Raw genomic sequence first — 14,911 nt, 5'->3', positions numbered from 1 at the left:
AGAGGGCACAACTTGGAGGGTTGGGTTCTGGATTACACCAAATGCTCAATTTTAAAGAACAGTCAGGGTTTTTTAGTGAGGCTGTTTTAATGCATTCTGACATAACTAATTGCCAGCATTGTACAACAGTCAAATCACATTTGAAGATATTTCAAAGAATTCAAAAAAGTCAGAAGAATGGGAGAACTGTGCTAGAATTGGCTGCAGAAGCTTTAAGTAGAAGAGCTAAGGACTAGACTCTGACTTCTCCATGAATATAACAAGAAATAGCAAAGAGCCAGTACTCTGTCTAGTTGTGGTGTCAACTTGGAGGTGGGTTCTAAGAGCATCAGGGTAATTTGGGGGTTGTAGAAGTCTAACGTAGTCTATCTGACAGAATACAACAAAGCCTATCTGTTAATATTTTAAGTCTCTACTGAATTCAAATCTCTACTATATGGAGATTGAAACAGGTCTCTTCTGGATCCCTAAAGCTGGATAAAGTGCGTTTTAGGATGGATTACTTCCTGCAGTTGTGTGTCAGAAATGACTACCATGCGAGTAATTTGTACTAATACTTGGGAAGTCAGACCTTAATACTGATAGACTCTGGGTGGAAGATATTTCTAGCCCTTAGGACATCTGGATAGGTATTTCTAAATAACCCCACACCCCCTTAGTATTTTGGGGGTTAGGTATTTGTTGTCTGCCCATGAACAGGAAACCATTGGTACATTTCATGTGGAAGGCTGTTCTCACAGGAATAATAAATACTGTTCTCCTAATGAAAATGTAAGTTCATTGAAGTAGCTGGACTTGTGGTTTGTTGTTTTTGGTTGGGGGGAGGGGGGTTGGTTGTTTTTTTTACTTCACTAGGGGAAGATACTTGATCTGTTTTTTGTCTCTTGCCCTAGGCGTGCAATGGAACTGAGTTTTGCTCTTGTTAATGGGAATAATGTCCGTGGAATGATGAAGGAGTTACTGTATTTCCTAGATTCCTGTGAACCAGAGTTCAAAGCAGACTGTGCATCTGGAATATTTCTTGCATCTGAAAAGTATGGGGCCAATTTATTTGCTATTAATTTTTTGTATATTCTCAGAATTATGAGCATTTTGTGTTGCTGCTTCCCTTCCTCATCCCCCAGGAGAGAAGATGTTGATCATGTCTTCTTGTTTGCTGATCTGTGTGGTGTGTCAGTTTTAACTGACTCTGAGGAACAGGTCACACTAGTGTGTCCCATATGGATAGTCCTCTTATTCCTAAATCAGTCTAGTGTACTGATTGCTGCCTACTGTGTACTGCACTTTGGAACACATGTTGCGCTGACATCCTGGCCCTGCCTCCCTGCCCCTCTCCGCACACACAACTTCTCTGGTTAGCTGTACAACCAAGATGATCTCATTACTGCTGAACCACATCAGCCTGACTTTGAAGTACTGTATGTGTACTCTACTCTGCTCTTGTGCAACCCCACTTAGAGTACTGTGTGCAGTTCTGGTGTCCTCAACATAAGAAGGACATGGAGCTGTTGGAGCAAGTCCAGAGTAGGTCCACAAGGATGATAAAGGGGCTTGAGCACCTCCCATATGAAGACAGGCTGAGAAAGTTGGGGCTGTTCATCCTGGAGAAGACTGTGTGGAGACCTCATAGCAGCCTTCCAGTATCTGAAGGATGAAGGGATTTAAGGCATGGACTCCGATTGCTGGTCAAAGAGCTTTTTACTTTAGATTACATGGTTTATATATGTTTTTGATCATATCCACATGCTTAAAGCTACAATACAGTTGGTTAGTTGCTGCTGTCCATGCGCATAATCTAAAATTATAATTGATTAGTCTGCTTTTTCAACACCATCCTTTCGACCTTCTCCTCATTTCTCAGTTCCTTCTTCTACTTCTCGTTTTCATCCCCTTTTGTTCTGTTTCTTTTGCTCTACTTTTCTTGCTTGAGGTTAGTTCCCCACAGAGCTAAAATTACAGAGTCTGACTCAAAGATAATTCCCCAAAGAATTAAGGTCACTCAGCATACTCTGACCAAGTTCAAGCTCCTCTTCTCCTACAGAAGGTGGGCCTATAAGGATGCTGGGGAGGGACTCTTCATTAGGGACTGTAGTGATAGGACAAGGGGTAATGGGTTCAAACTTAAACAGGGGAAGTTTAGATTGGATATAAGGAAGAAGTTCTTGACTGTAAGGGTGGTGAGGCACCGGAATGGGTTGCCCAGAGAAGTTGTGAATGCTCCATCCCTGGCAGTGTTCAAGGCCAGGTTGGACAGAGCCTTGGGTGACATGGTTTAGTGTGAGGTGGCCCTGCCCATGGCAGAGGGGTTAGAACTAGATGATCTTAAGGTCCTTTCCAACCCTAACTATTCTATGATTCTATGTGCAAGGTATGGCTGTGCTATATTGTACAGCCTTGTGTATTTATTCATCTTTCCAATGTCAGCATTAATACAAAAAAAAGTCTAAGAATGTGAAATGTGTTTTGTTGGGGGTGTGGGGGGGTGTGTATCTGTTTTGGGTGTGTCCCATCGTCCCGTCCCCCCCAGGAAACAGTGGGCCAGGAATAACTGAATTGGGAGGTTCTGATGATGATGGGTTTCTTGCTGGTGTTGAAGGCTAGTAGTTATTTCTCTAACTTGTTTTCTTAATCTTGTCAGATATGCTCCTTCCAAACGCTGGCACATAGACACAATTATGAGAGTCTTAACAATGGTAAGTGTTACCTCTCTTGTCTGTGACTATATACAAAATCTTATTTCTGTAGGAAGTTACTCACCATCAAGTTGGACATGGCTATAAAGGCTGGCAGATAACAAATGCTACCACACAGAGGGGAAGTATACCTAGATGGTAGTGACTCCAGGCAGACAATCAGAAATATGTACACTCAATAAATGACTGAGTGTTTTTTTTTTTAAAGAAATATATGATTTCAGAAACAAACAAGAATACAGTGTGTAGCAGTTTTTCTGATGCAGTAATCATATTAGCTTCTAAGTTTGGATAGCTTTTGTGTTTTCAGGGGAGACTGAATACAGCCTTAAGTAACTTGCAAAGTGAAAGGGGTTAAGCAATATCTTGGAATTATTCCTGTCCTCTAACCAAAGAGTGAGATGCAGGCAAAATTCTGGATCCTGTGCTTATTTGGCATAGAGTCTGTCTTTGAGCCAAGTGGTTAATAAGCTGCGTTCTGCCCCCAGGGCATCTTTCACTTAAAGCCTTCTATTTAACAGAGGAGTTTTCTGTGTTGCTTTTTGTTCCTTCTGTAGCACAGGATCCTTATGTCCATACTCTGTCCTCCTGACAATTTCAGGGTATCTGTAGTATGGATATCTCTGGGTATAATTGAGTTCATTGGGAAAATGTACTGTCCTGTGCTTCTGTCCATCTGAGACTGCTCAAAATCAACCATAAAGTGCTTGAGGATGAGGAGGTTGATTTTTATTTCCATGCACATCAGGTGACTTTGTGAAGGTTATCAGGAGATGCTGGGTGTTACTGAGAAGTTGGATATTGAAACCTAACAGTAGCTGTTCTTGCAGGCAGGAAGTTATGTTCGTGATGATGCTGTTCCCAATCTGATTCAGCTAATAACTAATAGTGTGGAGATGCATGCCTACACTGTGCAGAGACTCTACAAAGCCATCCTTGGTGATTACTCCCAGGTAATACCAAGCTTGACCAGCTTCAGTTTCCTTGTTTACTGCAATAAGCATGTTTACTAAGCATCTCAAGGTATGTCAACATCACATTGTGTAGCTCCAAGGGACAGATTGCAGGTGAGACATGTCTTCTATAAGTTCATAAATATTCTTTTTATTTTGTCTAATTCTCTTATAGAATTCTTGATCAAATCAAATATTCTTGTTTGTTCTGCTGAGAACTTCCTTGGCTGTAAGGAGGGCTAGGCTTGCTCTGGGAAATGGTGATGGCTTAATTTGTCATACAGGTATCCATTTATCTTGGGTATCTGATTTTTCTTCTTCAAACAGCAACCCCTGGTGCAAGTGGCTTCTTGGTGCATAGGAGAGTATGGAGATCTTCTGGTGTCTGGCCAGTGTGAAGAGGAACCACCAATACAGGTATATCTTGAGAAAGAACAGCAGCTGTGCACCTGGCTGAGGCTGGAGCTGCTTGCTGCTGCCTATGCGAGGGGAATGCTTGCAGTAGTTACTTAGCACTGGTGTCCATGATGGTGATGGACTGTGAGGAGTTGTCTCCTTCCCATGCTACAGGCATGGGCTGCCTAAACACTCACTGTGTCAAGTGCAGCTATAACTGACAGAGCAGTGTGCTTTCAGTGCTAGCCTAGCTTGCAGGGGAGCTGCTAGGGTCTTAGCTGTGTATTTTGATGATAAATCTGCTGTTCCATGTGTAGAACAGGAACTGTATTTTAAAACTAATCTCTTAAGATCTCCACATAGATGCATGTGTCTTGTATGCTCTGAACATAATGTCACAGGCTCATCAAGTTGCAGAGGAGGTACAACACGGCCATTAAGCAAGAGACAGGTTTTTACAGTAGGTCCTGCAAGGCTTGCTGCAAGGCTTCTCTCTGCCTCAGCCTAACCTTTATGTACCTTTTCAGGTAACAGAGGATGAAGTTCTTGATATTTTAGAAAGCATCCTGATGTCTAATATGTCTGCATCTGTTACACGAGGCTATATTCTCACTGCCATCATGAAGCTTTCCACAAGGTTTACCTGCAATGTCAAGTGAGTTCTAATTGATGTACTGCACAGGGCTTTGTTGCAAACATGTTGGCATTGGTTGTTTTCAGTGGAAGTATTCCTTAGACATGCTCTGCTTCCATGGTTTAGAAAAGTCATCTTATTTGTTGGCTTTTACAGTCCTCCTTTGCTTGCAGGGTGGAAGACTTCTGCTGATATGTACTGTTTTCTCTGTGGATATCCACAGAGAAAACAGTACATATCAGTGTCCCCACTGTGTAGGGACTTAATCCTTGTTGCTGTTGCTTGAAAACTCCTTTTGGGGAAGAGAAGTCATTACTTTCAGTGGACTGTCCTTTCCAGTTCTTTTTGTGGGTGATGGAGAGGGAAATAGCCTTATTTCTTACTGATGGCTTCTTGGTGTGGGTAGTTGAGCTTTCTTATGCTATACCTTGTGGTGGTATATTAATCACCTACTGATGCTGTTACAAAGGGACAGTTCAAAAATGGGGTTGCAAAGATAGTCCAGGAAAACAGCAGAGAATACTGTTTTAAATGAGTTAGACAGAACACCTGTTAAGCAGAGGACATATAGTGTCTTCTGGATGACAGGTTAATCCCTTGCTTATTGCTGCTAATTCCATGGTGTGGTGTGTTCTTTTGTTTCCCCCTTGTCCCCACACAGTCGCGTTAAGAAGATAGTTTCCATTTACAGCAGCAGCATCGATGTGGAGCTACAGCAGAGGGCAGTGGAATATAATGCACTTTTCAAGAAATATGATCACATGAGGTAAGTGCTGATGAGTTTGAACAGGATCATTATAATCTACTCTGATCTCCTGTGTGTACTGCACTTTGTGCTTTGAGAGCTTTGTCTGGTGATTTTAGTAGGTTTATAGAGGAACTATAATCCCTCCCTCTGTAGATGAGTTAGTGAATGCTTTAAGAATTCAGCATATCCTGGGAGATTATTCTGTGCTCAGAGACTTTCTCTGCCAAAAATGTTGCCCTGCTTTGAGCTTGAACTTGACTAGTGTTTACTCCTAAGTGTTGAATCTTAAATTTGCTAACTGAGTAAATGTCTGCAGGTAGCTTTTATTATTCTAGAATTGCCACAGTCGTTGGGTTCAGTCTCGTTTTAAAATGTCTGGAATAAACATGCCGAGGTCTATTGACCTGTCCTTCTAAAGTGCTCTGAATGTGAGGCAATTCTACCAATTGTTATTGTTTCCATTTTTCAGAATATCTCTTAAATTTACTGTATCTTCTTGTAGTATCTGCTTAAAATCTCAGATTTTGCATGCAAAGGCATGCTATTTCACTGCACCACTCAGCATATGTGTTTTACAATTTGTGAGCATATTAATCTCCTTACACCTTATCATTGAGAGGTCCCCCTTCATCACTGCTTTGCTCAAGTGATTGTTTCTTTATGAGAAAATTAAAACCCTGTTTTATTGCAGTAACTAAAGCCATAATTCTTTGCAGAATAATCATTAATCTGCCATGTGTGGTAGTTAATTGTTGATACATAGGAGCACCACAGATTCATCTGTTCAGTGTGGATCATAAGATTGGAGGAGATCTTGTGGGGATTGACTTCATCTACTCTTGAAAACTTTCCATGAAATTCCATTGGATGGAGGAGCATTCATTTTAGAGTTTAGATGAGAGGACAGAGATAAAATGGATGCCATTTGACTAAATATTGCCTGTGTTTGTAGGGGCCTCCAAGCCTTGTTTCAAAGACTTCACAATCCCTTTTTCAGTAGGTACCATCCTATTCACTGTGTGTAGAGCACAACATCCTTGTGATTTCCACTTTTCTCTCCTCCCATGGGATCCATGCAGCAACTCAGATTTGTTCTTGGATACATCATGTTAATGAGCATGGGCATGTGAGCTGCTTAGGGCTTCATGTAAAACCTTATGAGAAGGTTGAGAAAAATCTAGCATAGAAGATTTTGATCTGAGTTGACCATTGCAGACAGCAGTGTCTGGTGATCAGCTGGCTTTTGATTACATGGCAGTGTATGCTATTAATTATTTTGGGAGGTGGTGCAGTTAAGAAAAACATGTAACTTCATTTAATTTACAAGTAAGCACCTGTATTTTCCTCCAATATATTCTGGTGTTCATTATAGTGTAAGGGTCAATGTTTAATAATTTCTGCTTAATAAGACTTTGTCCGTGGTCAAAAATGTGTCCCACTGTTAGGTTTATTGGTACTGGAACACTTTTTTCAGCCCAAAAGATCTGTAGACAGTGTGGCTTAAGCCTATTGCATGCAGTGCTCTACAGCTTGATCTGCAAGGGTATATGGCCTTTCTTGTATTACAGACTAGTTGTCTCGATACAGATTTTCCTTGTTTTTTGGTTTGATGTCAGGATTCTGGATCCCATGCCTCATATTCAGTCTCTGTATCATTTCAGGAGGTGTAGTGGTTTAAGCCCAGCAGGTAACTCAGAACCACGCAGCCCCTCACTCACTTTCCCGCTTATTCCCTCTACCCTGATCCCGGAGGGATGAGGAGGAGAATCGAAAGAATGTAAATCCCACAGTTTGAGATAAGAACAGTCCGGTAACTAAGATACAATGCAAAACTACTACTGCCACCACCGATAATAAGAAGAAAAAGGGGGGAAAAAGGGGAGAGAATGTAAAACTAAAATGGGAAAAGGAAAAAGAAATCAACATGAGTGATGCACAAAACAATTGCTCACTACCCGCCAGCAAATACCCAGCCTGACCTGAGCAGCAGTCTGGGCCTTCCGGGTAACTCCCACCAGTTTCTATACTGGGCATGATGTGCTGTGGTATGGAATACCCCTTTGGCTGATTTGGGTCAGGTGTCCTGTCTCTGCTTCCTCCTGGCTTCTTGTGCACCTCCTCACTGACAGAGCATGAAAGACTGAGAAGTCCTTGATCAGATGAAGCATTACTTAGCAACAACTAAAACATTGGTGTGTTATCAGCATTGTTCTCAGACTGAAATCGAAAACACAGTACTGCACCGAGCTACTGGGAAGGAGAAAAATAACTGTTAGAGCCGAACCCAGGACAGTAGCCACCCCGTATGCCAAAACCCTTCAAGTCGTGTTCATATACCACATTTTTTTCGATATACCATGGCTTTATGTCTCTGTCTATATATATATATTTATATGTATACACACACACATATATACATACACACACACACAAAGAGAGAGATATCATTCCTTAATCCATAGACCATCCCTATGAAGTTTGCCTAGTTCATTCAGCCCATGATGTGAGGCTCCATAAGTTGTAACAGTCTTTGAGGGCAGGAGAGATGGTGTGTAATGTTGGACTGTTGCCTGCTGACATAACTGCTGAACTCATCTGGTCACTGCTGAGCTCGCCTGGTTTCCTCAAAGTTCGTTCTTTGTTGGGGTAATGATTGGAGGGAAGTCAGGGTCAGCCAGTGGCTGACCTGAGGAGAGTTCTGGTAGACTCCTGTTGTTGCTGCTGGCTTTTCACATGACTTTATTAGAATCATAGAATAGTTAGGGTTGGAAAAGACCTTAAGATCATCTAGTTCTAACCCCTCTGCCATGGGCAGGGCCACCTCACACTAAACCATGTCACCCAAGGCTCTGTCCAACCTGGCCTTGAACACTGCCAGGGATGGAGCATTCACAACTTCTCTGGGCAACCCATTCCGGTGCCTCACCACCCTTACAGTCAAGAACTTCTTCCTTATATCCTATCTAAACTTCCCCTGTTTAAGTTTGAACCCATTATCCCTTGTCCTATCACTACAGTCCCTAATGAAGAGTCCCTCCCCAGCATCCTTATAGGCCCCCTTCAGATACTGGAAGGCTGCTATGAGGTCTCCATGCAGCCTTCTCTTCTCCAGGCTGAACAGCCCCAACTTTCTCAGCCTGTCTTCATATGGGAGTTGCTCCAGTTCCCTGATCACCCTTGTGGCCCTCTTCTGGACTTGGTCCAACAGTTCCATGTCCTTTTTATGTTGAGGACACTGGAACTGTACACAGTACTCAAGGGGGGGTCTCACAAGAGCAGAGTAGAGGGGCAGGATCATCTCCTTTAATCTGCTTTTGATCCATTCACCCTTATGTTGCCTATCTAAATCCATGTGAGCCACTTCATTTTTAGCAGCTTTATCCACTTGTTGGTTGTTCTGGTGTTCCTCAGTGGCCTGACTCTTGGGTACAGGAGCATCTACTTGGTGTACATTACCACCACACCAGGTTCTGTACCTGGGCAGCGGTATCTTGCCACAGTGCAGCAGCAAGGTGGGTTTACCTCTGTGTTGCCAGTTGCTCTGCTGCCATTGCTTCAACCACCCCCACAGGGCATTTGCCACCATCCATGAGTCAGTGTAAAGTACTAGCTGTTTTTCTCTTCCAGCAAGAAGGCTTTCACCTCTGAAAACTGACTCAGTTTACACTCTCCTTCATCATTCCTATTTTGAACATTCCAAAATCTGCCCTCTGGCCTGTCCATGATGACTTCTAGGATTCCTGGACAATTGGGATTTCCTGTTCTAGCTCCTTGTGTAATTAGTGCAGCCCACTTATTCCATGTAGCATCGGTTGCATGGCATGTAGAGGAGATCCTGCCTTTGAATATCCAGCCCAGTGTGTGCAGCGGGGGTGCCAGGCGGAGCTGTGCCTTCAGTGCCAGTCACTTCTGAAGCAGCTCGAACCCCTTCATAGCCTGCCAGAATTTCTTTTTCAGTGTGTCGTGGTTTAAACCCAGTCAGGTAACTCGTTAACTCACCCCCCCCCCCCCTTTCTTTCCCTCCCCCTACTCCCGGAGGGACGGAGAGGAGAATCGAAAAGAATGCAACTCCCACGGGTTGAGATAAGAACAGTTTAGTAACTAAGGTATAACACAGATCACTACTGCTACCACCAATGATAATAATGATAAAGGAATTAACAAGGGAAGAGAATACAACACCTCAGCACCAGCTGACCGATAACTCGCCCCCCTCAGCCTGACCAAGCACCCACCCATACCTCCTCCAACCCTGCAGTCTCCCAGCCCTTCCGGCTAACTCCCACTTACATCCTGGGCATGACGTGCTGTGGTATGGAATACCTCTTTGGTCAGTTTGGGTCAGGTGTCCTGTCTCTGCTTCCTCCCGCCTTCCCCTCCTCCCTGGCAGAGCATGAGGCTCACAAAGTCCTTGGCCAAACCAAAACATCTCTATCAGCTCTGTTCCCAAGCTGAAAGTCAAAACACTGCACTGCACCAGATACCAAGAAGGAGAAACATAACTGCTACTGCTGAACCCAGGACATTATCCAACCCTTATTCCATACCATTCACGTCATGCTCAGATCCCACGTTTTCAATATGCCATCACTCTTATCTCAGTGCACTCTTATCTTAGTGCACGGACCAGTCCCTATAAAGCTGCTGTGTCCATCTGGTCCATGATGTCAGGCTCCATCTCTTGTAACAGTCTTCCAGAGCAGGACTGTGTGCAGTGTTCACACTCATGAATAACCTGGGCAATAATGTCCATTGCTAAGTCTACCCCTCGATCATGAGTCCATCTCTGTGTTGCATCTCTGCCCTGATGGCCTGAAGTGCCATGGGCCCACCAGGCTTAAAATAATTCACTGTCCCCTTTAGCAGTTTCTGCAGCTTGCTGCTGGGGACTCCATACAGCTGCCTTCCATCTCCGACGCTTCCAAAGCACTGGAGGGGCCCAGTGGACTAGATACTTGCCCATACTGTCCCACACACCCTGCCACTCATGACTGTCCAGCCTTGGGGAAAATCTCTTGGTCCCCCTGCATTGTCGTCTAACCCCAGACAAGACCCAAACCTGACTCTGCTTAACTTTTGAGATCAGACAAAATGGTTGTGGGTAAAACACAGTCTGTGTGTGTGCCAACATGCTGATCCCCATCACAATCAGCAGGCAGGTCCCAAGGATACCCAAAGGCCATTCAAAACCTTCAGAACTCTCAGTTGATGCTGCTGTACTTGTCACTGGGGCTGGTGTAGCTGCTGTGCTTGCCGGCTCTCCCACCGCCAGCTTCTCTTTTCCTGAGTCCAGCTCTTCCTCCTCTGCCTTGCTTGGAAATGCTGCGTGGTCTCCTGCATCCTCCTGGGGCTCGGCAGGCGGCTTCCGGGGGATGCTCTCGGCCGTCGCGGGGCTCGGCTCTTCCGCGGGGCTCGGCTCCTCCGCCGCCTTCTCCCGCTGCTCGGCAGCCGCCTCCTTCCTCTCCTCAACCGCCCCGACCTCCTCCACCGGCAGCCGTCCCCTCGCGGCCTCAGGCCCCGCTCCCGCCGCCGCTTGGTCCCCGGGGCCGCTCTCCCGGGCCGCTTCGGCTGCCGCCAGCTCCCGGGGCCGCTCCCCCTCGGCTCCCCGCATCCTCACGAAGATGGAGAGTAGGGTGAGGGCCAGGACGGTGAAGAGCAGCCTGACGGCCAGGTACAAGTCCATGGCCACGTCCGTCCCGCCCTGCTGCTTCCCCCGCCTTCCTCCCGCCTTCCCCTCCTCCCTGGCAGAGCGTGAGGCTCACAAAGTCCTTGGCCAAACCAAAACATCGCTATCAGCTCTGTTCCCAAGCTGAAAGTCAAAACACTGCACTGCACCAGCTACCAAGAAGGAGAAACATGACTGCTACTGCTGAACCCAGGACACAGTGGAAGTATAGCTGGCCTCAGGTACTCTGTAACCCTGACTTCAAAAGCCAAGGGGTCGACCTCGAGTCTCCCCTGAAGCTTATTGCCAGAGGCTCCAGGTAGGACCATTCTCCCCGGCTGCAGTGTAGAGCAGATTTTTCACATCTGTCCCTGTCCGGACTGGTCCAAGGGCTACTGCATGAACTATCTCTCATTTAATTTGTTCAAAGGCTTGTTGTTGCTCAGGGCCCCATGTGAAATTATTCTTCTTCCAGGTCACCTGATAGAGAGGGCTTACAATCAAACTGTAATTTGGGATGTGCATTCTCCAGAGCCCCACAACACCTAAGAAAGCTTGTGTTTTTTTCTTATTGGCTGGTGGAGGCATTGCTGTTATCTTGTTGATCACATCTATGGGGATCTAGTCATGTGTGTCTTGTCATTCCCCAAAATTGAATCTCCTGTGCAGGTCCCTTGACCTTTCTCTTCTTGATGCAAAACAGGCTTTCAGCAGGATTTGGATTATTTTCTTACCTTTCTCAAAAACATCTTCCGCTGTATTGCCCCACACAATGATGTCATCAATGTATTGCAAGTGTTCTGGAGTTTGCCCCTGTTCCAGTACAGTCTGGATCAGTCCATGGCAGATGGTAGGGCTGTGTTTCCACCCCTGGGTCTTTTGATTCCAAGTGTACTGGATGCCACTCCATGTAAAAGCGAACTGTAGCCTGTGCACCAGTATCTACAAGAGCCTTATACTTCTGTGGGACTGATGTGCCAGGCCACCTGATCCACACAGTCCAGTAAACCTGATTGTCCTTCCCCCTGGCTTGAGGCAGGGCTTCTCTAATAGCTATCATTAGGTTCTCTACTTACATCTTGTAGAAAGAAATTAGAATTCCTTGTCCATGGGAGTTGAAATAAAATCAGCTCTTCCACTCTGTCTTTGAAGCTGCTCACCAAAGATTGGAGCAGCACCTTTCTTGGGAGGAGCATCATTGACCGTTTTTTTTCCTTTTCATTCACACACCCATTCTTCCAGAACCGAGGTAGGTTTTCCATCCCCTGTTCTCATGTCTTCTCTGTGATCATGCAGGTAAAACCGTATGGTGGCCCATGGTGTGTACCTTCTATATCTTCCATTTCAGGCAATAGTGTACCTTCTGTTAATAGCCGATATGTGGGTCTGTACATTTGGGGAGCTGGATAGATCATCTCTCTATTGTTTGAACTCCTGGGACAGTTTTTCCACAGTTGAAATGATGGAAGGGATGGCTTTGTCTTCAAACTCTCAGAGCTGATGACTCGCTTCATCCACTTTTGGTGCTGCTGCCTCCCTCTAGCTTATTCTTGCCAATGAGTTGGCACATGTTGATGTTGCACTCTGTGTAAATTTCCACCTATTGGGTTGTGTACATCCAACTTTTTCTGGATCTACAGATGCATTCCTGGTCTCTGGCCTATGGTAGAACATCTCTAGAATGGCTGATTCCTTTAGGGACTGGAGGCCTTTTTCATTTGTGGTCTACTTGCCTGGGTGACACAGAACATCGTCCTTGTATGGAAACCTTTTCTTCACAGCTCTTGAGAGCTGCCTTCAGGGGTTGAGGCTTCATTTCTGTTTTGCACTCGCTTTATCAGTGCATCTTTCCTATCAAGTGATCCCAGCTGCTTGGCTTCCCTACCTTCTAGTTTGTGAATGTTGGCCCTGTTTTCCCAGCATTGGAGCATCCAGGTGATGATGTGCTCATTTGCAAGATGGCTGAAATGTTTGCGTATATTCTGCAGCTCAATCAAGGACAGGGATCGAGAAGTTACGTCTTCTTCTGATTTCTGTACTAATTCCTCTTGTTCAGATGTCACCCCCTCTGGTATGCACATTGGGTCTTCATCTCCCTTCACTACCCGAGTTGCTCTTCATGGCTCTTGTTTACTTTTCCCCTTGCTTATAGGGGCAACTGATATTGGCACAGGTTGGTCCTTTGGTTTAGCTGCAGTGTCTGTCACTGGGGTTAGAGTGGGGTCAGTGTCTGTCAGGGTTTGAGTAGCTGCTGTGTCTATTGCTTTGCCATCAGATCCAGAGACTTCTTTTTCCTGCTCCTTGCAGAACACAGTTCTGTAGGCATAGGGGAAACCCCAGCATGTTGCAGTGACTTGTCCCTCTTTGCTATTGCCAGAACGACAGCACGCTTAAACAAAGTGTTCTGCTAATTTTTGGGGGTTCCACATTTTGTTCAGGAGTGTTAAGTTCCAAAGCACTGGTTAAGTGCTTGCCACTCATGACTGTCCAGCCTCGGGGAAGATCTCTTGGTGGTCCTCTTAGATCCTTATTTAATTTTAGAGAAGACCCGATCCTGACCCTGCTTAGCTTCTCAGATCAGATGCTATTGGGCGTTCTCAGGGTGGCATGGCCGTGGGTAATGCACATGTAGTATATGCAGCAACGTGCTGATTCCCAGCAAAAGAAGCAGGCAGGTTTCAAGGGCTTTAAGATGATATTCAAAACCTTTAGAAATCTCAAATGCTGCTGTAAATAGCCTGGTGGGAGAGCGGAGGGTGTGAGGGAATGTCTCCTTCATAGGTTGACTCTCGGGGAAGGGGGGGGGGGGGGGGAAGATGTGTAATTGCTAAAAGTTCCCATTACATTCTTCCTGAAGTATAGAGGTGATGACCACGCTGAGAATGCATACCAGAGCAGTTTCATGATCAACAATTCTATTCTGTTACAAGTCACTGCCCTGGAGTACAGCGAAAAGAGAACTTTAGCCTGGGCCCCAAAGCAGATAAACACTAAACCAGCAAATATTGGCTGTAAGCAAGGTGTGACATGCTGAAACCCTGATACCAAGTACCACAGCTCCGAGAGCTAATAAATCAACACTGTGATGAGTGGCTATTAATCCGAAACAGTGAATGCTTATCACAAATATGATTAGACACACTCTGGTCAGATCTGTCGTTATCTCAACCCTTAGTGCCCCGTGTTGTCTATCGCAAAGGACTGTTGTGGTTTAAGCCCAGCTGGTAACTCAGCATCACACAGCCACTCAATCACTCCCCCCCTTTTTCCCTCATCTCCCCCTGCTACCAGAGGGATGGAGAATAGAATCAAAAGAATGTAAATCTCACTGGTTGAGAGCAACAGTCCAATAATTAAGGTACTATACAAAACTACTACTACTACCACTAATAATAATAAGGAAAAAAACAAGGGGAGAGAACATAAAACTAAAGGGGGGAAAGAAAAAGAAAACAATGGACAGAAGTGATGCACAGTGCAATTGCTCACCACCTGCTGACCAATACTCAGCCTGACCTGAGCAGCGATCTGGGACTTCTGTATAACTTCTCTTAGTTTATATACTGGGCATGATGTGCTGGGGTATGGAATACCCCTTTGGCTAGTTTGGCTAAAGTGTCCTGTCTCTGCTTCCTCCTGGCTTCCCCTGCCCCTTCTCACTGGCAGAGCCTGAGACTGAGAAGTCCTTGATCAGATGAAGCATTACTTAGCAACAACTAAAAACATCAGTGTGTTATAAGTATTGTTCTCCGATTAAAGTCAAAATGCAGCACTGCACCAGCTACTAAGAAGGAGAAAAATAACTGTTAGAGCTGAACCCAT

At 45.1% G+C, this 14,911-nt stretch overlaps 1 protein-coding gene across 4 annotated transcripts in view; it reads left to right on the top strand.

Annotated features, from left to right (window-relative positions):
- LOC130600586 (AP-1 complex subunit gamma-1-like) overlaps window positions 1–14,911 on the top strand; it is a 100,918-nt gene that overhangs the window by 71,776 nt on the left and 14,231 nt on the right. For 3 of the 4 annotated variants that reach the window (XM_057412058.1, XM_057412049.1, XM_057412030.1), the window contains 6 exons: window positions 894–1,034; window positions 2,639–2,693; window positions 3,524–3,646; window positions 3,974–4,063; window positions 4,570–4,697; window positions 5,338–5,442. In XM_057412058.1, coding sequence (XP_057268041.1) covers window positions 894–1,034; window positions 2,639–2,693; window positions 3,524–3,646; window positions 3,974–4,063; window positions 4,570–4,697; window positions 5,338–5,442 — 642 coding nt within the window. The remainder of the gene's footprint in view (window positions 1–893; window positions 1,035–2,638; window positions 2,694–3,523; window positions 3,647–3,973; window positions 4,064–4,569; window positions 4,698–5,337; window positions 5,443–14,911) is intronic. The other variant, XM_057412039.1, reaches the window with a different exon arrangement.

The sequence above is a fragment of the Pezoporus wallicus genome, unplaced genomic scaffold (assembly GCF_028554395.1).
Source record: "Pezoporus wallicus isolate ANWC-B61680 ecotype Strahan unplaced genomic scaffold, APGP_CSIRO_Pwel_v1 contig_2999, whole genome shotgun sequence".
In the NCBI taxonomy this organism is placed as follows: Eukaryota; Metazoa; Chordata; class Aves; order Psittaciformes; family Psittacidae; genus Pezoporus; species Pezoporus wallicus.
Note: the sequence above shows the minus strand (reverse complement) of the source record. Positions and strands in the feature narration are given on the sequence as shown.